The sequence below is a fragment of the Oncorhynchus kisutch genome, unplaced genomic scaffold (genome assembly GCF_002021735.2).
Source record: "Oncorhynchus kisutch isolate 150728-3 unplaced genomic scaffold, Okis_V2 scaffold2380, whole genome shotgun sequence".
NCBI lineage: Eukaryota > Metazoa > Chordata > Actinopteri > Salmoniformes > Salmonidae > Oncorhynchus > Oncorhynchus kisutch.
Window position 1 is genome coordinate 1,300 of NW_022264325.1, and position 25,172 is coordinate 26,471.

Genomic DNA, 25,172 nt, shown 5'->3' on the forward strand with positions numbered 1-25,172 from the left:
AAATGTAATTGATTGGTCGAATACACATATTTAGCTGGATTCAATTGCGGGGTGTAGTGAAATGCTTGTGTTCCTAGCTAGCTCCAACAGTCCGTACTATCTAAAAATACACAAATCTAAAAAAGCAATAAAATGGAATTAAGAAATTATAAATATTAGAACGAGCAATGTCTGAGTCCAGAGTCAGTAATGTACTTGTACTGTGGTATATAGTATATAATGGACAGTATATGGATAGAATACATAGTATAGCTGAAGAATACATATGATAGAATAGTATATGTACAGCAATAGTTAAATTAGGATAGGGCCTAGAGTAGAATACAGTATAGACCTATGATGTGGGTAAAATAGTATGTAAACATTATTAAAGTGACTAGTGTCAATTAAAGTGATCAGTGTTCCATGTCTGTGCACAAGTTAAGTACACACAACACACACACACACACACACACACACACACACACACACACACACACACACACACACACACACACACACACACCCTCCCTCTCTCTTCCCACTCTTGTGCTCCCATTGTTTATTCTATGTCAAGGGCCAGGCACTCTGTCTGACCACAGCTGAGAATAACACAAACAATAGATGAATAGGAGAGTGCTAGAGGGAGAAATAAGGGGGAGTGGTGGAGCTGGAGAAAAGGAAAGAGGGAGGAGTATATATATCTGAACAACCTTATCAATCAGCCATTATCTATCATCCATCCAATAGTTAGCTAACCACTCACTGGTAATGGGCTGTATTTGCCATTGCAAGGTCAGTGGATTGACAGGCACAGAGTAATCCGCTAATGAGTCTGTTTACATTGAGCAGATGTCAGAGAATGTCTGAACAGGAATTTCAATGCCTATTCTTTCGATACTCACTTTATTTCTCTCAAATATCGACATTCTTCATCTTTACATGTATTAATATATGTTCTTTGGACCTGAATCACTTTCAAAGTATACATTATATCATTTAAATAAAGAAATGGATCCATATTCATTCATATCATCCACACTCCACGTCATTAATCGAGTCCAAGGAGGAAGGATATGGAACAGATTACGTTACGTACTGTAGTTCCGGGCTCTGGGACTACTTTTCACATTGGAAAACATTGGAGAGCGCAGTGATACCAAAGAGAAACGCACCGCAGACAGGTGCATGACGCAAAACAGAACCCCAGTAGTAGAAGATTGGCTATTTTTACAACTAAGAAACGCCGTCGGGAAACATTGGACAGCCTTTGCAATTGTACAGAATGACAATAAGGTAAGATACTAGCTATTGTAATGTAGTCACTGACACTGCACTTGTTGTAGCCAGAGCCATATTTAACATATGGTTAGCTACCTAGCTAGCTATTAGTTCGCCAGTTAGGTAACATTAGCGTTGTTATCAGCAGCTAGAACTGTTAACTTACTAGCCAGGCTTCATGCATGTTCATTGAATCTATCTATCATGATTGGCATGTAGTTAACTAGCTAGCTAGCATGTTCTGAACAGCATATTAGTAAACTGAAGTTTAGCTTGTTAGGTAGCCAATACAATCACGAATCAAAGAATATGTTCATGTCAAGTGATGACGAACGATAAAGGTTTCCATCCATCCAAGTCGTGAAATATGCTTGGACTGTTGGCATCAATATAACGTTAATGTGTTGCTGCTACAATGGAATATGATCATGTTATTTATAACCGACAAATTAAAGTTAACTAACGTTAGTATGGCGAGTTCATTGATGAGGATTTGTGATCGGTGCCATGGCATGGATGATGGTGGTTACTAGGTTTTTCCACACATGCGCAGTGTACACTTGTTGTAGACCCGCGGATTTTTTTTTTACTGAGTTAGCATAGTAGAAACACAAGGTGCAATTTCGAAATGTGGTTGTGCATCAGTAGTTTTCTCTTATGGCTGTCACAGATGGTCACTCAATTAGCCCATGTCAGCAAAACATTTTTAGATTGGTTAATTCGTCTACCCAGCTATCTAAACTTGTTGTAATCATGGTCAAATGAGCGACCAGGGGCCCTTATTCAGATATCACTCAGATATCATATTAACTTCAAACATTCTCTACATGGCAACGTGTAGAATTGCAGGAAATTAGCTGAAAAACTGCTAGTGCTTAGTGGTGGGAAGTCGACTCCAAATAATCGATTCCTTGATTATCTGCCCCATTCTCTGACATCTGCTCCGCTTGGAATCAACTCCAAAGATTCATTATTTTTGCAAAGGTGGAAACTATTTGCCATAGTCTACTTCGAGAACACAAACTCTTGCATCTTTCACAGTAAAGAAAGAGCCAACTCCAAGGGAGAGAGTGATGAGTGGGAGCACAGCCAGGCATAGGTAGGTGTGTCGGCCACTAGGCTGACAGCCAGAACCGTGCATCAGTAATCAGAAGATGTAGGCTATCGCAATGCTGTATTTTGCCATTTCTTGTCTTGCAATGTCTCGCGAAAATTCATTGAAGTTAGAGCTATCAGTGAGTAGGCTGAGCTATTCTACACTCAACATACCGAAGACCAAACACATACTAGCATTTTTCATAGCGAAGAGAAAGAGTAACAGGCAAGACAGCAAGGGACAGAGAGGATCGGGGCAGACAGTCAGAACCATGTGCATAGGTTGTATTTTGGTCATCTGTATTCAGCAATGTCTTGTCTATTAATGCCTCGTAAATTCATCAAATGTATATAAAAGTATAGGGTGAGTATTAAGCAGGACACCTGGCAAAGTGGGAGATTTAAGCTTTGTAATGGATATCCTATACATTTGTACAATAACAATCAATGCCTGTGTGTTATTGCGGAAATATGTGACTGATTAAAAAATTGGTTCAATGGGCATCATTGTGGGTGTGGCATCCCGTGTAATGACATGTCTCTAGAGGCATAATGGTCAAATGACATAGGGTTTCTGAGGTAATTGATGTTAAAGTTCTATTGTTTGTTTTTTCACTAAGAAAGGATATTCATTACATATTTTATTGCGGTTTGGTCTGAGTGCCTAGGATGGTTGTATTAAGCCTATACAATGTAGCAACAAACAACACAACAAGTCTCAGTCTTCTGTACGTTGCTCCAGTGTGTTGGAAACAACTGCACGTTTCAATACTGAAATGAATGGTACCATCTTACTGGCTCCACCACACTCTGCCTTTAACACCTGTTGGTTAAAGACCACAGTGTGACGGATGCTGTTGGATACTGTGTTCGTTTGGATCAGAGGCAGAGCCCGTTTCCTCAGTAGGGAGTGATGTGATGACATTTAAGTTCCCTCTAAGCTCCTTGGAAGGCTGTGGATTTATGGAGCTTTCCCCAGAATACTATTTGGGATTTCAGAGAAAGTGGCATTTCTCGTTACCGTGTCTCACATGTCTGTGTGTTGGAATAGGTGTGGGAACCTGTGATGGGGCGTGTATGCCACTGTTTGTGTGCGGTGTGACGCCAGCATGCCAAAGAGAATGGGGCCTGCTGATCATAATTTAGCTGTTGAGCAGAGTGGTGTTCGTGGCAGCTAGTCTCTTGCATTGTGTGTGTGTCCAATGATATAGCCTGCTGTGACTCACCATTTGCTGACGTGACTGTCTGGCTCTGAGGGGACCTGCTGGAAGGAGAGCCAGGGAGTAAGGGGATGGATTAAGGATTTTGAGCAGAGAACAGGTCACTTTCACCAGAGTCTACAGCAGCAGAGAGGGAGAGGGCCCATCACAGCACTTCCTTTAAGAGCATTGGGCCAGTAACTGAAAGGCAGCTGGTTCGAATCCCAGAGCCGACTAGGTGAAAAAATCTGTCTGTACCCTTGAGCAAGGCACTTAACCCTAACTGCTCCTGTAAGTTGCTCTGGATAAGAGCATCTGCTAAATGACTCAAATGTCAAATTTAGCTGCCATTTAATAATAATACATGTAAAAAGATATTTTGTACAGCACCTTTCAATACACGCAACAGTGCTTCACATCATAACACACTAAATATAAGTACTAACAAAGACAGGAGGAAGGACAAAGAAACGATATGGATAATTAAAAACATGCATTAAACACATTGTTATAAAAATGTCTTCAGCAGGGATTTAAAAAGGCACTGAATCTGCAAGCCAGATCTCCTGCTCTGGTGACTCAGAGGGCTCACACACACACAGGGCACTCCCAGCCCACACAGCAGGATCTTCATTGTGTAAAGTGTAGGTAAACACAGGATAGCCTCGCCTTAAAATCTGCCCATCCATCTCTCGTTTATCTTGCTTTCTTCCAGTATTGTCTTTAAGAATGTAGAAAAGGGATACATTTGCACTATAAATGTGTAATACCAATCCAACAAATGACTGTAGCCTACATGTTGCCCTGTACCCCCGAAGCAGGAAAAACACAAGGACTAGTCTAGGACTGCTCTGGCCATCCTCCAAACCACCAATTGATTTCTCAAGTCCCAAATATCCTCCTCATATGCTGATACTCCCTGTCTGGATGAATGACTGCTTTGTTGCCATGGTGGTTGGCCTGATATGCTTGGCTGGCTGGCTGGCTATAGCTATTATGCTAATGTAGTCTGTTTATGAGGAGGTGATAGTGGGGCTGTTTACTGTGAATGAATGGTCTCTAGGAAGTTGTATCAGAAGAGCGAGCCTCCTGCTGTTTAATCATTTCAAGGTGGTCGTGTTGTTGCCGCAACGTTTGTTTTCCGACAGTGTCTGTTTCCATGAAGCTGTCGTCTGTTACCATGGTATAGTTGCCGGGAGTGATTGTCACAGTTTAGCAAGCTAAACAGGTTTGTAAAAGGTCTCCTGGTGTTGTAAAATGCATCTGGAAAACTTAGTGGTGTGTGCTTTTTTTATTTTTCTGTGTGACCTGTCCCCACATCACTTCCGGTCAACAAGTCTGGCTGTCGCTGATTACAACATCAATAGGCTAAGTACTGTTTGTTAACATGGACACTGTGTTACTAGGGCCCAGGGGCGCTGTAATGTGTGTTTGTCATAGTGATTAGAGAACATGACTTGTTGGCTCAAAGGAATGGCAAACAAACATCTTCTAGGCTACACAGCTCATAAGACTTGAGTGAGCTTTCCTCCCAATCCAAGATTAAGAGACGACACTGTCTCCGGGGGAAACGGTCTCCATGGGTAACCAACTAGGTGTTCTTTAGGCCTGTGATGAGGTAACTGTGTTTGTCTGTAAGCTCTATCTTTACTCGCTGTGATATGAGTCGGGGTATGAACTGATAGGGACACTACTGTGTGTGAGTTGTGTGTTATCGAGTGGGGATTTTCTACTGACTGCATTGGCTGCAGAAGGGTTTCTCTTTCATTCACTCACATGATTTTAGGCTTCGTTATTCATTCACCAGATAGGCTAACGCCTGTTGATACAAACATACACACAACCATGGGTAATTCTCACACAGCTGACATTTTGACCCAAAGAATGATCGTGTTATTTTTCATGACATTTCCTCTTGGATCACTGAGATATTAGGATACATTTTTTTGATCAGATATGCATTTTACCACAACTTCCACAACTACCAATGCAAAAACTTTCCTTATTGCAACCGTTTTCAAAGTCCCAAAAAGTTGTACGCAAATCTATTTCTAATACTTTGTAACATTGCTCCCCTAATGACAAGGAGTTAAACATCACACTGAAAATAAAATAATTACAAATGTAATTTTTTTTGTAATTTCTCATTACAGTAACAAAACTTTTTAAAGGTTTTTGTCATCACTTATATATACAGTGTTATTTATGAGTTGTATTTATCAAATCAAATCAAAATCAAATGTATTTATATAGCCCTTCGTACATCCGCTGATATCTCAAAGTGCTGTACAGAAACCCAGCCTAAAACCCCAAACAGCAAGCAATGCAGGTGTAGAAGCACGGTGGCTTTACCAGATTTCATTTATGCACATATATCTGGATGAAGATTGAGACGAAATTGCTTAAAGTATACATTTTCTTTTTCCTAATCTCTATCGGTGCATTACGGTAATGATACGCAGGTTACGGAGATGAGACTACATGTTTCGCTAGTGAATAGTTTAACTGTATTGATTTCTATCAGAGACTCAGTAACTCAACACACCATCAAGTGTCATTTGTTAATCCCAAATTACTTGCATAATACTAAAATCACTGATCGTAATGCAATTAACTAAAATACCCTTTATTTCAGAGTAAGTATAAGTACTTGTATGCATGTATTTTCAAAGGTGGACTTAAAAGTAACAAAGTGACTTTACAGGTAATATTGGTGTATTAGGATGTGGATATTTGTGACTCACCATCTGGATTCGGTCCTATGGAGAAACGTAAAAAAAAAATGTTTTATTGGGATAAAAGTAGAGACTGAGCCTGAACAATGGTATATGATACCCATTGTTCCTCAACTGGTGTATAATAATTCTGCTTTGAAAGTTAAACTTGTAACCCCACTTTTGAGAAAATGTCCCTTTTTAGTGTTTTGGTTCACTTACTGGAGAGCTCTTCTTTGTCGACACCCATTCAGCATCATTCACATCCTCTTAAGCCTTAGCCCCACCCGTCACTTTCATGATTCACATGTGAGGCCATGTGCGAAACAGAGTAGTGTAGTAAACAACCAAAGATTTCAAGACTAAAAGTAGTAGCCTTCAATAAGGAAACTCCAGGTAAAAATACAGACTTGGCCTATATCCTAATCTGACTTTGGTGCAGGTCTTCACATTACCGTCTGTAGTAAACACACACTATATAAAATTGAAGTTTGCCACATGCACAGGATACAGAAGGTGGAAACGATACTGTGAAATGGTTACTTGCATATTTGTATAGTAGCAATATCAAAAAAAATATGTTTTAATAATTAGATAATGCTTACCCAGACTAGAGGTCGACCGATTATGATTTTACAACACCGATACCGATTATTGGAGGACCAAAAAAAGCCGATACCAATTAATCGTCCGATTTTAAATAATAAATAAATATTTTATATATATATAATTTTTTTTACATTTTTTGGGGGGGAATAATGACAATTTACAACAATACTGAACACTTACTTTAACTTGATATAATACATCAATAAAATCAATTTAGCCTCATAAATAATGAAACATGTTAAATTTGGTTTAAATCATGCAAAAACAAAGTGTTGGAGAAGAAAGTAAAAGTGCAATATGTGCCATGTAAGAAAGCTAACGTTTAAGTTCCTTGCTCAGAACATACAGTGCCTTGCGAAAGTATTCGGCCCCCTTGAACTTTGCGACCTTTTGCCACATTTCAGGCTTCAAACATAAAGATATAAAACTGTATTTTTTTGTGAAGAATCAACAACAAGTGGGACACAATCATGAAGTGGAACGACATTTATGGTATATTTCAAACTTTTTTAACAAATCAAAAACTGAAAAATTGGGCGTGCAAAATTATTCAGCCCCCTTAAGTTAATACTTTGTAGCTCCACCTTTTGCTGTGATTACAGCTGTAAGTCGCTTGGGGTATGTCTCTATCAGTTTTGCACATCGAGAGACTGACATTTTTTCCCATTCCTCCTTGCAATACAGCTCGAGCTCAGTGAGGTTGGATGGAGAGCATTTGTGAACAGCAGTTTTCAGTTCTTTCCACAGATTCTCGATTGGATTCAGGTCTGGACTTTGACTTGGCCGTTCTAACACCTGGATATGTTTATTTTTGAACCATTCCATTGTAGATTTTGCTTTATGTTTTGGATCATTGTCTTGTTGGAAGACAAATCTACGTCCCAGTCTCAGGTTTTTTGCAGACTCCATCAGGTTTTCTTCCAGAATGGTCCTGTATTTGGCTCCATCCATCTTCCCATCAATTTTAACCATCTTCCCTGTCCCTGCTGAAGAAAAGCAGGCCCAAACCATGATGCTGCCACCACCATGTTTGACAGTGGGGATAGGGTGTTCAGGGTTATGAGCTGTGTTGCTTTTACGCCAAACATAACGTTTTGCATTGTTGCCAAAAAGTTCAATTTTGGTTTCATCTGACCAGAGCACCTTCTTCCACATGTTTGGTGTGTCTCCCAGGTGGCTTGTGGCAAACTTTAAACGACACTTTTTATGGATATCTTTAAGAAATGGCTTTCTTCTTGCCACTCTTCCATAAAGGCCAGATTTGTGCAATATACGACTGATTGTTGTCCTATGGACAGAGTCTCCCACCTCAGCTGTAGATCTCTGCAGTTCATCCAGAGTGATCATGGGCCTCTTGGCTGCATCTCTGATCAGTCTTCTCCTTGTATGAGCTGAAAGTTTAGAGGGATGGCCAGGTCTTGGTAGATTTGCAGTGGTCTGATACTCCTTCCATTTCAATATTATCGCTTGCACAGTGCTCCTTGGGATGTTTAAAGCTTGGGAAATCTTTTTGTATCCAAATCCGGCTTTAAACTTCTTCACAACAGTGTCTCGGACCTGCCTGGTGTGTTCCTTGTTCTTCATGATGCTCTCTGCGCTTTTAACGGACCTCTGAGACTATCACAGTGCAGGTGCATTTATACGGAGACTTGATTACACACAGGTGGATTGTATTTATCATCATTAGTCATTTAGGTCAACATTGGATCATTCAGAGATCCTCACTGAACTTCTGGAGAGAGTTTGCTGCACTGAAAGTAAAGGGGCTGAATAATTTTGCACGCCCAATTTTTCAGTTTTTGATTTGTTAAAAAAAGTTTGAAATATCCAATAAATGTCGTTCCACTTCATGATTGTGTCCCACTTGTTGTTGATTCTTCACAAAAAAATACAGTTTTATATCTTTATGTTTGAAGCCTGAAATGTGGCAAAAGGTCGCAAAGTTCAAGGGGGCCGAATACTTTCGCAAGGCACTGTATGAAAGCTGGTGGTTCCTTTTAACATGAGTCTTCAATATTCCCAGGTAAGAAGTTTTAGGTTGTAGTTATTATAGGAATTATAGATCGATTATATGCAACGCAGGACACGCTAGATAATATCTAGTAATATCATCAACCATGTGTAGTTAACTAGTGATTAGGATTGTTTTTTATAAGATACGTTTAATGCTAGCTAGCAACTTACCTTGGCTAACTTCATTCGCGTAACAGGCAGTCTCCTCGTGGAGTGCAATGAGAGGCAGGTGGTTAGTGCGTTGGACTAGTTAACTGTAAGGTTGCAAGATTGAATCCCCCGAGCTGACAAGGTGAAAATCTGTCGTTCTGCCCCTGAACGAGGCAGTTAACCCACCGTTCCTAGGCCGTCATTGAAAATAATGTGTTCTTAACTGACTTGCCGAGTTAAATAAAGGTGTAAAAAAATATATATATATGAATTCGGCCCTAATTAATCGGCCATACCGATTAATCGGTCAACCTCTAATTTGTAATAATGACAATTACAGCAATATTGAATGAACAATGAACACTTTATTTTAACTTAATACGTAAATAAAATCAATTTAGTCTCAAATAAAGAATGAAACATGTTCAATTTGGTTTAAATAATGCAAAAACAAAGTGTTGGAGAAGAAAGTAAAAGTGCAATATGTTTAACTTGTTAAGGCTGGGGGCAGTATTGAGTAGCTTGGATGAATAAGGTGCCCAGAGTAAACTGTCTGCTACTCAGGCTTGATTACCAACAACGATGAGACGGCCTACAGGGAGGAGGTCCGTGTCCTCTGAGTGTGGTGTCAGGAAAGTTAAATAACCTCTCACTCAATGTCAACAAAACAAAGGACAGTAATGGAGAAGGTGGGAAGTTCAAAAAACACTTTTTTTTTTTGTTGTCATTTTTTTAAATGTTCCTCGTCGTACACATCACGGACAAACTGAAATAGTCCATCCACACAGACAGCGTGGTGAAGAAGGCGCAACAGTCCTGTCGGACTGTATCACCATCTGGTACAGTCTGCACAACCCTCAACCGCAAGGCTCTCCGGAGGGTGGTGCGGTCTGCACAAAGAATCACCGGGGGCAAACCTACAGCACCCGATGTCACAGAAAGGCCAAAAAGATCATCAAGGACAACAACCACCCGAGCCACTGCCTGTTCACCCTGCTATCATCCAGAAGATGAGGTCAGTGCAGATGCATCAAAGCTGGGACCGAGAGACAGAAGCTGTTTTTCAATCTCAAGGCCATCAGACTGTTAAACAGCCATCACTAACAAAGAGAGGCTAAGAATAACTGGTTGAAACATTAAATAGCAGAACATTTTTATTTTTCTACTTTGAATACAAAGATGGAAGTGGTCTTAATGGGTACACTTAACTGCTGCTCATTCAAATACACTGAGTTCAAATGCTGCTGCCAGCCCCCCCCCTTCTACTCCCTGAGGAGCTAGGCATGTCATGGGTTTACTTTCAAGACAATAACACTCTTATTGTGTGTGTGTGTGTGTGTGTGTGTGTGTGAGACGTCAAGGAAGGGCAATATTTACAGTATGTAGAGCAGCAGCCATGGTCATGTTGCCATGATTATTGTATGAGAACAGTTGGTGCTTCAGAGTTTTATCCCTCTTTCTTCCTCCTTCACACACCCCCAGTTCTTTCTTTCTCCCACTCGCTCCCTCTCTTGCTCTGATGATCTGTTCTTCCTCCATCTCTCACTTTAATCTCTTTCCTCATTGTATCTCTCTCCATCCTGACCTGCCTCTCTTGTTCTATCAGTTTTGATCCTGACTGCACGGTGCAAGAATAGGTCATGTGAGTGTCTTCTGTTTTGTTTGTTTTCTATAAGGAAGAGGTGTGTTCATGAGAGAGAGGCTGTTGCTCCAGTAGTTCTACTGCTTCACATGGAGAAGGGTTAAGCTCTTATTGTGTGCTCTGTCTAGTGTCTGTAAATGTGTTTGAACTGACCCCTCCTTACTAGGGGAGGGAAAGACTGATTACGAAGGGATGTACTGATGCTGGCTACCTTGCTACATGGAATTGAAGACCAAACTGAACATACAGGAGCTCTTCTGCCACTCTTGGATTCAAAAAGGAGTTAACTAAAGGGGGACTAATCTTTGGGACATTAGTGTGAGTGAGTTACTGGGTCAGACAGGTAATTTGTATGTGTTTTCTCCTTCCAGAGTCTGTGCTAGTATCTGATCTCCCTCCTTTCCCAGAGTGGTTGTCTACACCAACACACACCTTATTCATTCTGCTCTCCTCCGGCATGTCAGGTAAGGGCTCCCATCCCTCGATCCCTCCGTCCTCTCCCTTTTCTTTCCCTTACGCTTCCCCTTTCTGATAGTGCTTTTGATTATCCTTCTGCCAGTTTCTCCTCTCACCCCCCCCCCCCCCCCCCTTATCATTTTCCATTCTGTCTTTCTCTCAAACTTCTCTGTCAGGGTTTGATTTTCCTCCTGTCAGTCTATTCTCACCTCGCCCCTTTCCCTTTGTTTCCTCTCTTGTCCTTCTATTTTCTTTGTCCCTCACATTATTTGACTCACAATCAGTTTATCCTCACAGTACCTAATTTTCCTCTTCTATCTCCCTCTTCTCTCATTCCTTCCCCCCTCTGTGTTCCAGGTGGTTACACTCCAGCCCCTGGGGGCCCCTTCTCAGCCCTGACCTCCAGTATGTGGCCCCAGGACATCCTGGCCAAGTACTATCAGGTACAGACTGACCTGACATCTTTGTACTGCTAGGTTAACACTGAGGAGAGGGAGCCTCTATCTTAGTACTGTGGTTTTCTAGGCTATTTCTGGATTTATTGAATGTGAATGTTTTTACCACACCTGCCCATATTCATTTTTTTTGCCATTAATTCTTGTAGTGTCTTGTTTGCACTCATTGACCTATAAAGGTACTGCTTAACTCTTAGTGTTTACTGTGATTTATCTTGTACTTTAATATAATATGTCATGGGACTTGTTGTATGGCTCTTATTGTCTCTGTTTACAGAAGGACCCAACAGAGGCAGAACTGCAGTATGATGAGTTTGGCTTCAGGCTGGACAGTGATGGTAAGAAGAAAACATAGGACTCAAACCTTCAACATCACAGATATATCACTCATTGCATGCATCAATTTGAATGTGATTTGCTTCTTTTAAATGATATCGGTCTTTACTCACCCAGCAATAGCAGTCATTCAGTAGATTAAGAGTAGACTACCGTGGTGTGTTGCGCTCAGCCCTCTCTTTTCCCTGGATCAAAACACAGTTGAGTTTTTCCTTGTTGTTCCTTGTTGCACCAAGTCATAAGCATTGATTTAGGGAAAACTACTCCACAGATGGTAACCACTGGCCTGTCTTTGACTTCGCCATCTCCATGGCTCAGGTTGACAAGTGGACACAAGGCTGTTTGGCTCATCTCAGTCATGAAAATGAATAACACTGCACCTGTTTCTGATGAATAAACAGTGGTTGATGGTAACACCCAAATAAAACCCAGCCCTGAAATGTAACGTAGGCTGAACATAATGTGTATGTCATATAACATAGGAAAAGACCACATTCACACACATTTGCACAAAGTGGGCACTTCGGATTTGTCATTTCCCAACTATTCCATACATTGACTAAAACTGACTTATTGAATAAAATCGTTACGCAACATCATGGGTAAGCTCTGGCCATCGTCTTTCAGATTTTTTCAGCCATAGCTGTACAGTTACAGTATGCAACGTGTGACCGATCAATTCAATACCTGTGATCAATTCACAGGGCCTCCCGAGTGGCACAGCGGTCTAAGGCACTGCATCTCAGTGATAGAGGTGTCACTACAGATCCTGGCTCGATTCCAGGCTGTATCACAACCGGTCGTGATTGGGAGTCCCATAGGATGGCGCACAATTGGACCAGTGTCATCCGGGTTAGGGTTTAGCTGGGGGAAAGGCAGTCATTGTAAATAAGAATTTGTTCTTAACTGACTTGCCTAGTTAAATAAAGGTAAAAAAGTGACTTGCACTGCTTGCTGAAATCCTATTGACCTGTTGCTGATACTGTAGACGTAGTCCACTGTAAAGGAACTGAGACACAGCTGAACACTGGGGCTGTTGTTGGGCCCATGTCTAATGGGTTAAAACCTTGGTGGTGGAGAAATCATTAAAACGGGGGAAGCAGACCTTGGTGGTGGAGAAATCATTAAAACGGGGGAAGCAGACCTTGGTGGTGGAGAAATCATTAAAACGGGGGAAGCAGACCTTGGTGGTGGAGAAATCATTAAAATGGGGGAAGCAGACCTTGGTGGTGGAGAAATCATTAAAATGGGGGAAGCAGACAGTGCCAAAGTAACAGGAATGCAGGAGTATAACCCTGAACAACGATAACTGAAGTTGAACACCATCTCTCTCCCCCTCCAGATGGAGTAGAGCCAGAGCCGAGGCCAGAGCCCCAGAGAGAGGACCCCCAGCAGAGGCTGCGCTGGCAGGCCCACCTGGAGTTCACCCACAACCACACCGTAGGAGACCTGACCTGGGACCTCATCTCCCCCGTCCTGCCCCGCTCTGAACGCCTCCGCTCCCTGGTGCTGGGGGGCATACCACACAGCATGAGACCACAGGTAAGGGGGCCTAGAGGGGGGTTTTAACAAAGGGAAAAGGCAGAATGAGACCACAGACCACTAAGGGGAGATAAAGTGGTCAAAGGGCCAACTCCTACTACGGTGTATAACCTGATTCAGACATGTCTGTTGTAGAGGTCGACCGATTAATCGGAATGGCCGATTTAATTAGGGCTGATTTTCCAGGTTTTCATAATTTGTAATCTGCATTTTTGGACACTGATTATAGCCGATTACATTGCACTCCACAAGGAGACTGCGTGGCAGGCTGACTACCTGTTATGCGAGTGCAGCAAGAAGCCAAGGTAAGGTGCTAGCTAGCATTAAACGTATCTTATAAAAAACAATCACTAGTTAACTACACATGGTTGTTGATATTACTAGTTTATCTAGCTTGTCCTGTGTTGCATATAATTGATGCGGTGCCTGTTAATTTATCATTGAATCACAGCCTACTTCGCCAAACGGATGATTTAACAAGCGCATTCGCGAAAAAAGCACTGTCGTTGCACCAATGTGTACCTAACCATCAACATCAATGCCTTTCTTAAAATCAATACACAAGTATATCTTTTTAAACCTGCATATTTAGTTAATATTGTCTAACATGAATTTCTTTTAACTAAGGAAATTATGTCACTTCTCTTGCATTCTGTGCAACAGAGTCAGGGTATATGCAGCAGTTTGGGCCGCCTGGCTCGTTGCGAACTGTGCGAAGACCATTTCTTCCTAACAAAGACCGTAATTAATTTGCCAGAATTGTACATAATTATGATATAACATTGAAGGTTGTGCAATGTAACAGCAATATTTAGACTTTGGGATGCCATCCGTTAGATAAAATACGGAACGGTTCCGTATTTCACTGAAAGAATAAACGTTTAGTTTTTTCGAAATAATAGTTTCCGGATTTTACCATATTAATGACCTAAGGCTCGTATTTCTGTGTGTTTTTATATTATAATTCGGTCTATGATTGATATATATATATATATATATATATATATATATATATCTCAAAGGTATTGTCTTTTTTTGGTCCTCCAATAATCAGTATCGGCGTTAAAATCATAATCTGTCTGTTGTCTGACTGCCCCCCCCCCCCCTCTGGTCGTGCTAGTTGTGGATGCGTCTGTCTGGAGCTCTGCAGAAGAAAAGGACTACAGAGATCTCCTACAAAGAGATCGTTAAGAACAGCACCAACGACGAGACCACTGCTGCCAAACAGGTACTGGATGCTGAGGTACTGTACATCCAGATGACTCCAGGTGGAGGGGTGGAATGGTACTGATGATGTCAGATGTTTCTCTCCCTTGATGAAAATCTGTGATTGAGGATCAAACATTGTTAACCTGTTTAAAAAATATAAGTGATTTACAAGGGGATTTATTAATGGTTGATTATTCATTTATAGATGCTAATAAATCTGTTAACTCTTACAACACATTGGTTGAAAACCAATATTTCCCCCCTCTCTTTGTCTTCCCTCTATCTCTCCACCCCTTCTCATCCCACTCCGTCCATCTCTTCCCCCTCTCTCAGATAGAGAAGGACCTGTTGCGGACCATGCCCTCCAACGCGTGTTTCTGCAGCCTGCAGAGTGTGGGTGTTCCCAGGCTGAGGCGGGTACTGCGGGGCCTGGCATGGCTCTACCCAGACATCGGCTACTGCCAGGGCACAGGCATGGTAAGGAGGACGTAGCACTGTGCTCTATTGTGTAGTTACGATCTATACACTTTCCTCTGGCTGGTAACGACCTGGCATATTACCATCCAGGTTAATACACTTTCCTCTGTCTGGTAAAGACCTGGCATATTACCATCCAGGTTACTACACTTTCCTCTGTCTGGTAAAGACCCGGCATATTACCATCCAGGTTAATACACTTTCCTCTGGCTGGTAAAGACCTGGTATATTACCATCCAGGTTACTACACTTTACTCTGTCTGGTAAAGACCTGGTATATTACCATCCAGGTTACTACACTTTCCTCTGTTCAGTAAAGACCTGGCATATTACCATCCAGGTTAATACACTTTCCTCTGGCTGGTAAAGACCTGGCATATTACCATCCAGGTTACTACACTTTCCTCTGTCTGGTAAAGACCCGGCATATTACCATCCAGGTTAATACACTTTCCTCTGGCTGGTAAAGACCTGGTATATTACCATCCAGGTTACTACACTTTACTCTGTTCAGTAAAGATCTGGCATATTACCATCCAGGTTAATACACTTTACTCTGTCTGGTAAAGACCTGGTATATTACCATCCAGGTTACTACACTTTCCTCTGTTCAGTAAAGATCTGGCATATTACCATCCAGGTTAATATACTTTCCTCTGTTCAGTAAAGACCTGGCATATTACCATCCAGGTTAATACACTTTCCTCTGGCTGGTAAAGACCTGGCATATTACCATCCAGGTTACTACACTTTCCTCTGTCTGGTAAAGACCCGGCATATTACCATCCAGGTTAATACACTTTCCTCTGGCTGGTAAAGACCTGGTATATTACCATCCAGGTTACTACACTTTACTCTGTTCAGTAAAGATCTGGCATATTACCATCCAGGTTAATACACTTTACTCTGTCTGGTAAAGACCTGGTATATTACCATCCAGGTTACTACACTTTCCTCTGTTCAGTAAAGATCTGGCATATTACCATCCAGGTTAATATACTTTCCTCTGTTCAGTAAAGACCTGGCATATTACCATCCAGGTTAATACACTTTCCTCTGGCTGGTAAAGACCTGGCATATTACCATCCAGGTTAATACACTTTCCTCTGGCTGGTAAAGACCTGGCATATTACCATCCAGGTTACTACACATTCCTCTGTCTGGTAAAGACCTGGCATATTACCATCCAGGTTACTACACTTTCCTCTGGCTGGTAAAGACCTGGCATATTACCATCCAGGTTACTACACTTTCCTCTGGCTGGTAAAGACCTGGCATATTACCATCCAGGTTAATACACTTTCCTCTGGCTGGTAAAGACCTGGCATATTACCATCCAGGTTACTACACTTTCCTCTGTCTGGTAAAGACCTGGCATATTACCATCCAGGTTTAATACACTTTCCTCTGTCTGGTAAAGAGCTGGCATATTACCATCCAGGTTAATACACTTTCCTCTGTCTGGTAAAGAGCTGGCATATTACCATCCAGGTTAATACACTTTCCTCTGTCTGGTAAAGACCTGGCATATTACCATCCAGGTTTAATACACTTTCCTCTGTCTGGTAAAGAGCTGGCATATTACCATCCAGGTTAATACACTTTCCTCTGTCTGGTAAAGAGCTGGCATATGATCCAGGTCCCTTTTTGCACGTTTTAAATAGTATTTTAAATATGACTTTGATCTTGTGTTCTTGATGAACTCTTTAATCTAGGGAGTTTGTAATACCTCTACTGTAATGTGTATATGTTTGTATCTGCCCAGACTCTGTATTTTTGCTGCAACCGAATTGCCCAACGGGGACAATAAAGATCTAATCTCTTCTGTTTCTTTTCTCCACGCTCTCCCCATCCCCAGGTGGTGTCATGTCTGTTGCTGTTCCTGGAGGAGGAGGACGTGCTGTGGATGATGTGTGCCCTGATCGAGGACCTGCTGCCACCCTCCTACTTCTCCTCCACCCTGCTGGGGGTCCAGACAGACCAGAGGGTCCTCAGACAGCTCATAGTCCAGTATCTACCAAGCCTGGACAGGCTTCTGCAGGAGCATGACATCGGTGAGAGAGATGGGGGGGGTTCTTTACACTTTAACACTCGTCTTATCCTACTTTGCTGGTAACTACTTTATGGAGGAAAAGGAACTGTGGTTGTCTCACATAGCTAACTAAGCTAAGATTGAATGCACTAGTGTAAGTCACTCTGGATAAAAGCGTCTGCTAAATGACTAAGATGTTAATGTAAAAATGTGAATAGGGATCTAGGGGAGCTACAGGGAAACTGCAATAAGGCTTTTAGAGTCTGGTGTTTAGAGGCCACAAACATTGCTAAGAATGTCAGGTGTAGTGTAGGAGACCAACCTGCCTGTGTGTCCTAACCTAACCCTTCCCTTTGTCTCCTCTCCTCCCCCAGAGTTGTCTCTGATCACGCTGCACTGGTTCCTGACATCGTTTGCCAGTGTGGTGGACATCCGCATCCTGCTGAGGATCTGGGACCTGCTGTTCTACCAGGGCTCTGTGGTCCTCTTCCAGGTCACACTGGGCATGCTCAAGATCAAGGTGGGATAGTTGTTTCTCATTGGCTGGCTGGTTGCTGGTTTGATTTTAAACCAACCCCTACTCCCTAGACCTGTGTAGATCAGAAAGGATTGGATTGGTATTGAAAATCATACAGTAATAACTCCACCTCTTTTTCTTACATCTATCCAACCCTTTCAGATCTAGAGGCCTACAAGTGTCTTGGGGATTTGGGATTGGTCATTCCCCTGTTTAACCCTCTCCTCTCCCCCCTACAGGAGGTTGACCTTCTCCTCTCTCCCCTACAGGAGGAGGAGCTGGTGTCCTCTGAGAACTCTGCGTCCATCTTCAACACGCTGTCCGATCTGCCCAGCCAGCTGGGTGACGGGGCTGCTGTACTGGGGGAGGCCATGAGGCTGGCGGGGGCGCTGTCCCAGGACACACTGGAGGCCCAGAGGAACAAACACCTGGCTTACATCCTCAATGAGCAGGCCCAGCTGAACACCAACAACTCCCACACACTCAACAACAACCTCAATAAAGTGAGTGGTCTGATAGAAATGTGTGTGTGTGTGTGTGATAGCATGTCTAACCAGAGTGTGTCTATAGGTTGTGAGGAGACAGTCGCTACGTAGGAAGTCCACTCTGAGCTCTCTGTTGTGGGGTGAGGACGAGGCGGAGGCTCTCAAGTCTAAGAACATCAAGCAGACAGAGCTGGTAGCAGCGCTCCGAGAGGCCATCACCCGCACCGCTGAACACTTCCACTGTCTGGACCCCCGACACACCAGCACTGTGAGTCTCACTACTGAATCATATAGCTGTCTGGACCCCCCAATACACCAGCACTGAATCATATAGCTGTCTGGAACCCCAACACACCAGCACTGTGAGTCCCACTACTGAATCAGATTACTGAATCGACTGTTTTACTGACCCTGCGTTTAAGAGAGAAGCTGCCTTGTAGTAAGAAGTAGCTGAGCTCTCCCTAAATACCATGCACAATGTCACCTTAGCCTATTTGGCATGGTGACAATGCTAGGTAGGGTTATCTTAGGGTTATCCTGGTTATCTTGTGGTCGCCTTGCTGATAATTTCCAGAAATCTGTGACTTTCTGGTCTCTGAGCTCAGTCGCTGGCCGTTAAGTCGCTGAATGTATGCATCTCTTGTCCTCCCCCATGCAGGTGCTGAAGACCTGGATGTCAATTTAAGGCAGCCCTCTGCCCCTCTCTGATTCAGAGGGGTTGGGTTAAATGCAAAGACACATTTCAGTTGAATGCATGGTTGTACAACTGACTAGGTTATTCCCCTTTCCCATGACTGATCTCCAGTAGATGGCTTTAGGTAGTGCCTGGTGTATTCGTGGCATGAGTCATATAATTGAATTCTTCCCCTGACACAGCAGCGCCGTGAGTCATGTTACCCAACAATGAGTCACTCGGTCATTAAATCAAATCACTGAATCAATGGTTCTTCACACTGAGACACAGTTAGGAAATAGTGGAGTCATTCTGATTGACATGTTTGATGCACAAGTCACTAGCACATTCTGAGCTAATTTGATTAGATTAATCTATGTCCCTCCCCCTCTCGCCTTCTCTTCATCTTTCTCTCTCTCCCTCCCTCTGTCCCTCCTCCTCTCAGGACCTGACTCCAGACTATTCCATGGAGAGCCACCAGAGAGACCACGAGAACTTCCTGGTTGTGTCTCGTAACCGACGGAGACGGGCCAAAGCCCTGTTGGACTTTGAGCGCCATGACGACGACGAACTGGGCTTCAGGAAGAACGACATCATCACAGTGAGTGGACAGAACACATACATGTAATGGAGTTAAGTGCTGTAATTTCACTCCCCAGCTTGCTTTAAATGTTGCCATGTATTTGTGTAGCTCAATCCGTTGGTACGTTGTCAAGGAAGTTGGTCACGTGTGTTTGTGAGCAGAGTAGCAGTAGTTAGAGCCCAGTATGGTACAGGGACAGTGGGAAAGCTATACTGTTAACAGCACACTGACTTTATTTTTGCAAACACAGCGTGTGAAATGTATGTGAAAACATACATGTTAAAACATTTTTTTTTACGTTTTACAAAAGTGACTAACTCACTCCTCCATCTCATCCCTCTGTTTTTCTTTCTCCCTCAGATTTTTTCCCAGAAAGATGAGCACTGTTGGGTGGGAGAGCTCAACGGGCTGAGAGGTGAATGAAAACACCCCATCTCTGTCCCGATCTCCCCTCCCCACGTCCTGTAGAATGTCCATCTCTGTCCCAATCTCCCCTCCACACGTCCTGTAGAATGTCCATCTCTGTCCCGATCTCCCCTCCACACGTCCTGTAGAATGTCCATCTCTGTCCCAATCTCCCCTCCACACGTCCTGTAGAATGTCCATCTCTGTCCCAATCTCCCCCCCACACGTCCTGTAGAATGTCCATCTCTGTCCCAATCTCCCCCCACACGTCCTGTAGAATGTCCATCTCTGTCCCAATCTCCCCTCCACACGTCCTGTAGAATGTCCATCTCTGTCCCAATCTCCCCCCCACACGTCCTGTAGAATGTCCATCTCTGTCCCAATCTCCCCTCCACACGTCCTGTAGAATGTTGTAGTCCATGTTTTCCTAACACTCTGGGGAACCTTCTATCTCATGATCTGTTCTCTTACTCAAGGTTGGTTTCCAGCCAAGTTCGTAGAAATCCTCGATGAGCGGAGCAAAGAGGTTTGTCAGTGAATTATTGTGTAGTCAGTCTAGTAAAAACAGACTTAAATTTGTCAGTGTTCTTTTAGTGGATATATCCAGTCTATGGGTTTGTCAGTATTGTATGTATAACTGGTCTGCTGTCCCCAGTACTCTCTGGCGGGTGATGACTCGGTGACTGAGGCGGTGACAGACCTGGTCAGAGGGACGTTGTGTCCTGCCCTGAAGGCCATCTTCCAACACGGTTTGAAGAAACCCTCCATACTGGGAGGACCCTGCCACCCCTGGCTCTTCATAGAGGAGGTAGGAGACAGACGGCTGGGTTCAGTGTCTCTGTCGGTGCCTTACCTGACTGTTCTCTCTGTTTTCTCCTCAGGCAGCCAGTAGAGAGGTGGAGAGGGACTTTAACTCGGTCTACTCCAGACTGGTGCTGTGTAAGACGTACAGGTAACTTAGACACACACAGACCTCTGTACCATATGAACAGCTAGGATTCCTACACAGTTGTCTTAGTTGTGTGGTGCAGTCCATCAGTTCTCTCTCTCTCTCTCCCCCCAGATTAGATGAGGATGGCAAGGTTCTCACACCAGAGGAGCTGCTCTATAGAGTGAGTCCTTTTGTAAATGTTATCCTATAACAAGCCTGTTTATTTCCTCACACCCTGCCACTAAAGACTTCCTCACACCCCGCCACTAAAGACTTCCTCACACCCTGCCACTAAAGACTTCCTCACACCCTGCCACTAAAGACTTCCTCACACCCTGCCACTAAAGACTTCCTAAAGACTTCCCGCCACTAAAGACGTCCCGCCACTGAAGACTTCTTTATTCCATCTCCAAGATCTGAAAGAACTGTGTAATATGGGACCTAGTTCTCTATTGAATTTACAGTATCTGGGCCTCCTGAGTGGTGCAGCGGACTAAGGCACTCCATCACAATGCTAGCGGCGTCACTACAGACCCAGGTTCAATCCCGGGCTAGACTGACTATACAATAATTCACTGACAAACCTCTGGGAGGCTCATGAGGCTGCGCACAATTGACCCAGTGCCGTCCAGGTTAGCCGTCCAGGTTAGGGGAGGGTTTGGCTGGGATGTCCCAGGCCATGCGTCTGCACGCTGACTTCAGTCGCCAGGTGTATGGTGTTTCCTCCGACACATTGGTGCAGCTGGCTTTTGGGTTAAGCGAGCAATGTGTCAACAAGCAGTGTGGCTTGGCGGGGTCGTGTTTCAGAGTACGCATGGCTCTCGACCTTCAACTCTCCTGAGTCCATACAGGAGTTGGAGCGATGGGACAAGACTGTAACTACCAATTGGATATCACGAAATTAGGGAGATAAAGGAGGAAAAAAGTACAATTTAAAAAATGATGATACTTAGTATCTGCATTTCAGGTGCTTTCAAAGGGGGAATGAGGAACTGCCTAGTGGTAGGGGCCGATGGGCTGTGAAGGTTGACTGTTAGAAACATAGGCCTTAGGCTACAGACAGTTTTACACTGAATGTTTTGTTCATAAGCATTTGTTTCAGTGATGCTTCAGCGCCCTCGTCTGTCTCTTTCAGGCGGTGCAGTCTGTAAATATGAGCCACGACTCTGCACACGCTCAGATGGACGTCAAGTTTCGCTCGCTCCTCTGCGTGGGCCTCAAGTGAGTCACACAGATTCTCTCACTCAGAGATCCTGGCTGTCCCTCTTATCAGTGAACACCTAACCACATCTCTCTCACCCCACAGTGAACAGGTGTTACACCTGTGGTTGGAGGTGTTGTGTTCCAGTATGCCTGCAGTGGAGAAGTGGTACCAGCCCTGGTCCTTCCTACGCAGCCCAGGATGGGTCCAGATCAAGTGTGAGCTCAGGTAAAAGATGGAGACAGATGTCCACGAGAGAGACAGAGTGGGAGAGATTAAGAGAGAATGAGAAGAGATTGGAACGAATGATTGAGAAATAAAACAAAGGAGAGATTTGAGTGAAACTGAGATCACAAGTGAAAATGAATGCGAGAGCACACAAGACGGTGCCAGCAGACTATAACAAGATTAAATCACGCCATTCAAGCGTATTAACAGCTAGATTATTTTTGAAAGACTTAGAGGCCAGGATGAAGTGAAATGGATATAAAATGGTGTATGTGTGGAAAGGATGGTGGTGTGGTTTTAAAAAGGTGATGTTTCCTTAGGGTTCTCTCAAAGTTTGCCTTCAGTCTCTCTCAGGACTGTGAGCTGCCTGCCAAGAAAGAGGTATGTATGTATGTATGTATGTGTGTAAAACACACCCACCCACCCACCCTGTGAACTCATACCTGTGTGTGGCTGAATTCTGCAAAACCATTCTCAAAGAAGGGTTTGCAGATGTGTTGGTTGACCATTACCTCTTTAGTTGGGATCTCTAGGTAAACTCTGATCTCTGGTCAATGTAGTTGGTCTAGTTACTCAACTATGGGTTTAGGGACTAGAATAGGAAACTAGAGTTATCTAAACAACAAGCTGTTCCTGGTTCAGTTGTTGGAGAACGTAGCTGGTGGTGGCTAGTGATAGTAGAATAGTGAACATTGGTGAAAACCATCCCAATGCGCACACCTCACCCATAACCCTTTGACTTCCATTGTGGACATTTTAAACTGCACCCAGCAACTGCTGTTCCTTATACACTCCCTTTAAACAAACAGCCTCTTTCTTTCACTCTTTATCCCCCCCTCCAGGAGAAAGATCAGAGGCCACTGAAGGAAGGAGTCCAAGACATGTTGGTGAAGCATCATCTCTTCAGCTGGGACATCGATGGCTAGAGACACACACCCAAAGCCTGCAAAAAACTCCCTTGCCCAACACATGCTGTGTGTCTACCAGAGATCTTTCTGTTTCTTTCATATTGACTGCTATGTCAGAACCCACTACTTGTGTTTCCATCACTACCTCTCACTAGGAAGTATTGTATTGTTCAGACATTTGATCATCATTCTACAAACACATTGATATGCATCGTGGTTTCCCTTCCTCGTCTCAACTAAACTGCATCCGAAGCCTTTCTACTGAGGATAGTACACTAGAGGGGGCGCGTTCAGCAAGAATGTTATTTTTGGAATGTTCAGATAGAAATAAGCATTGTAGAACAAACATGCCTCTGACATGTAGAATAAGGAATAACATCAGCTCTATTCATGGCATTTCTATCTGCAATGTTTGGCAACTTAACGTGGCCAGGGTATCATCTGAGACACCAAAAGACTTTCCATGTCTATCAACTAATTCCATGTCCTTTCTGAGCTTGCTAACAAATCAAGTCTTTTGATGTGTCTATTAAGGAAGCAATTAGTATGTAACCAAGGTTGATAGTCCTGGCTGTCACCATGGCTGTTAGTTCCTGGGTATGTTGTCCACACCAGTGTTTCTGATACTTTAGATCAGGTGCAGAAGACTAGGAATATACAGAAAGTGCTGATTGTAGCATTCCTTAGGTACAGAGTAGTCAACTCTACTGTGCCATATGAAGTATTTCCTCAGACTCAAGGACTGGGGTGTATCACTAAGAACCAAACCGGGAGGAATGTACCTGAATTTGTCCCAGAGAAACTTGTTTTTGTTGTGAAACGTTTTGCTACAGTGGGCACTGATCTGATGTCGTAGTACCACGTGTGTCCTGCTACCAGTACTGTAGTAGGATGTGCTGCTTGAGAAGTGGAACGTACTCCTGTGTTCCTGCTACCAGTACTGTAGTAGGATGTGCTGATTGAGAAGTGGAACGTACTCCTGTGTTCCTGCTACCAGTACTGTAGTAGGATGTGCTGATTGAGAAGTGGAACGTACTCCTGTGTTCCTGCTACCAGTACTGTAGTAGGATGTGCTGATTGAGAAGTAGAATGTACTCCAACCACCCTGTCGATCTGTGTTGGTACCCAACAATCCCATTCTACTCTGCATTCCATCCACTATTGTCTCCAAATGTTTAGTGCCAACATGGCTCTCTGTTGTGGGCTACTAAACAGTGTATCTGTAGTAGTCACTTTGCTGACTGGGAAGAACTACTGCATTATAAACTTATTTCAGTTCATTTCTTTACTACAATGGATGTGTCCATCCGCCATCAAACTAACCTCCATCTTGGTGGGTAATTACTGAAGAAAAGCCACTTGACTTTCACACATCACCTTGCAGTAATATTACACTATATACATAAGAAAATAAACTCGATCTCCCTGTTGTGCTCTGATATGGGGCGGCAGCGTAGCCTAGTGGTTAGAGCATTGGACTAGTAACCGAAAGGTTGCAAGTTCAAATCCCCGAGCTGACAAGGTACAAAATCTGTCGTTCTGCCCTTGAACAGGCAGTTAACCCACTGTTCCTAGGCCGTCATTGAAAATAAGAATTTGTTCTTAACTGACTTGCCTAGTTAAATAAAGGTAAAAAAAATAAATAAAAATAAAAATATGAAAGGCAGTGGATTTAACCATCAGAAAATGGTGGTATACTATCCCAGTAACTTGTATTCATTCCCCTCATCTTAACCCGTAGCACTGCTACCGTACCTATAGACTTCTGTCATACTGCACAGAGACAAATGGTATCAGTTCAGACTCACTAACCTCAAACTATACAACGTTAACCCTAATTTCAACCCCTATGCCTATAGTTTTCACGTACAACACAGTTGACCAATCAGAGATCAATAAAGCCTGTTTTTATTGGTGAATGTCAGAAGCAAACAGAATTCCACAACTAAGTAAACAGTGATGGTCCAAACAGCACTGCGACTATTATTACAATCAATGTCTCACTTAAACAGTTGCTAATCAAGTGTACATTAAATTCTTAAATAAACCTTA

At 43.2% G+C, this 25,172-nt stretch overlaps 1 protein-coding gene across 4 annotated transcripts; it reads left to right on the plus strand.

Annotated features, from left to right (window-relative positions):
- The first annotated feature begins 1,129 nt into the window (after positions 1 to 1,129).
- LOC109880717 (small G protein signaling modulator 3) lies at positions 1,130 to 25,172 on the plus strand. Of its 4 annotated transcripts, none has more exons than XM_031819644.1 (21): positions 1,130 to 1,275; positions 11,054 to 11,146; positions 11,496 to 11,581; positions 11,871 to 11,931; positions 13,272 to 13,471; positions 14,592 to 14,714; positions 15,014 to 15,157; positions 17,016 to 17,211; positions 17,564 to 17,709; positions 17,976 to 18,209; positions 18,277 to 18,459; positions 19,310 to 19,465; positions 19,808 to 19,862; positions 20,329 to 20,378; positions 20,508 to 20,660; positions 20,734 to 20,804; positions 20,916 to 20,964; positions 21,919 to 22,004; positions 22,090 to 22,212; positions 22,533 to 22,593; positions 23,055 to 25,172. In XM_031819644.1, the coding sequence occupies exons 2-21, from the start codon at positions 11,140 to 11,142 to the stop codon at positions 23,136 to 23,138; spliced, it is 2,268 nt and encodes a 755-aa protein (XP_031675504.1). In that variant the 5' UTR covers positions 1,130 to 1,275; positions 11,054 to 11,139; the 3' UTR covers positions 23,139 to 25,172. The 4 variants fall into 4 exon arrangements, with proteins under 4 accessions (XP_031675504.1, XP_031675505.1, XP_031675502.1 ...); XM_031819645.1 differs by having other exon boundaries at positions 14,592 to 14,699; XM_031819642.1 differs by having other exon boundaries at positions 1,169 to 1,275; positions 17,946 to 18,209.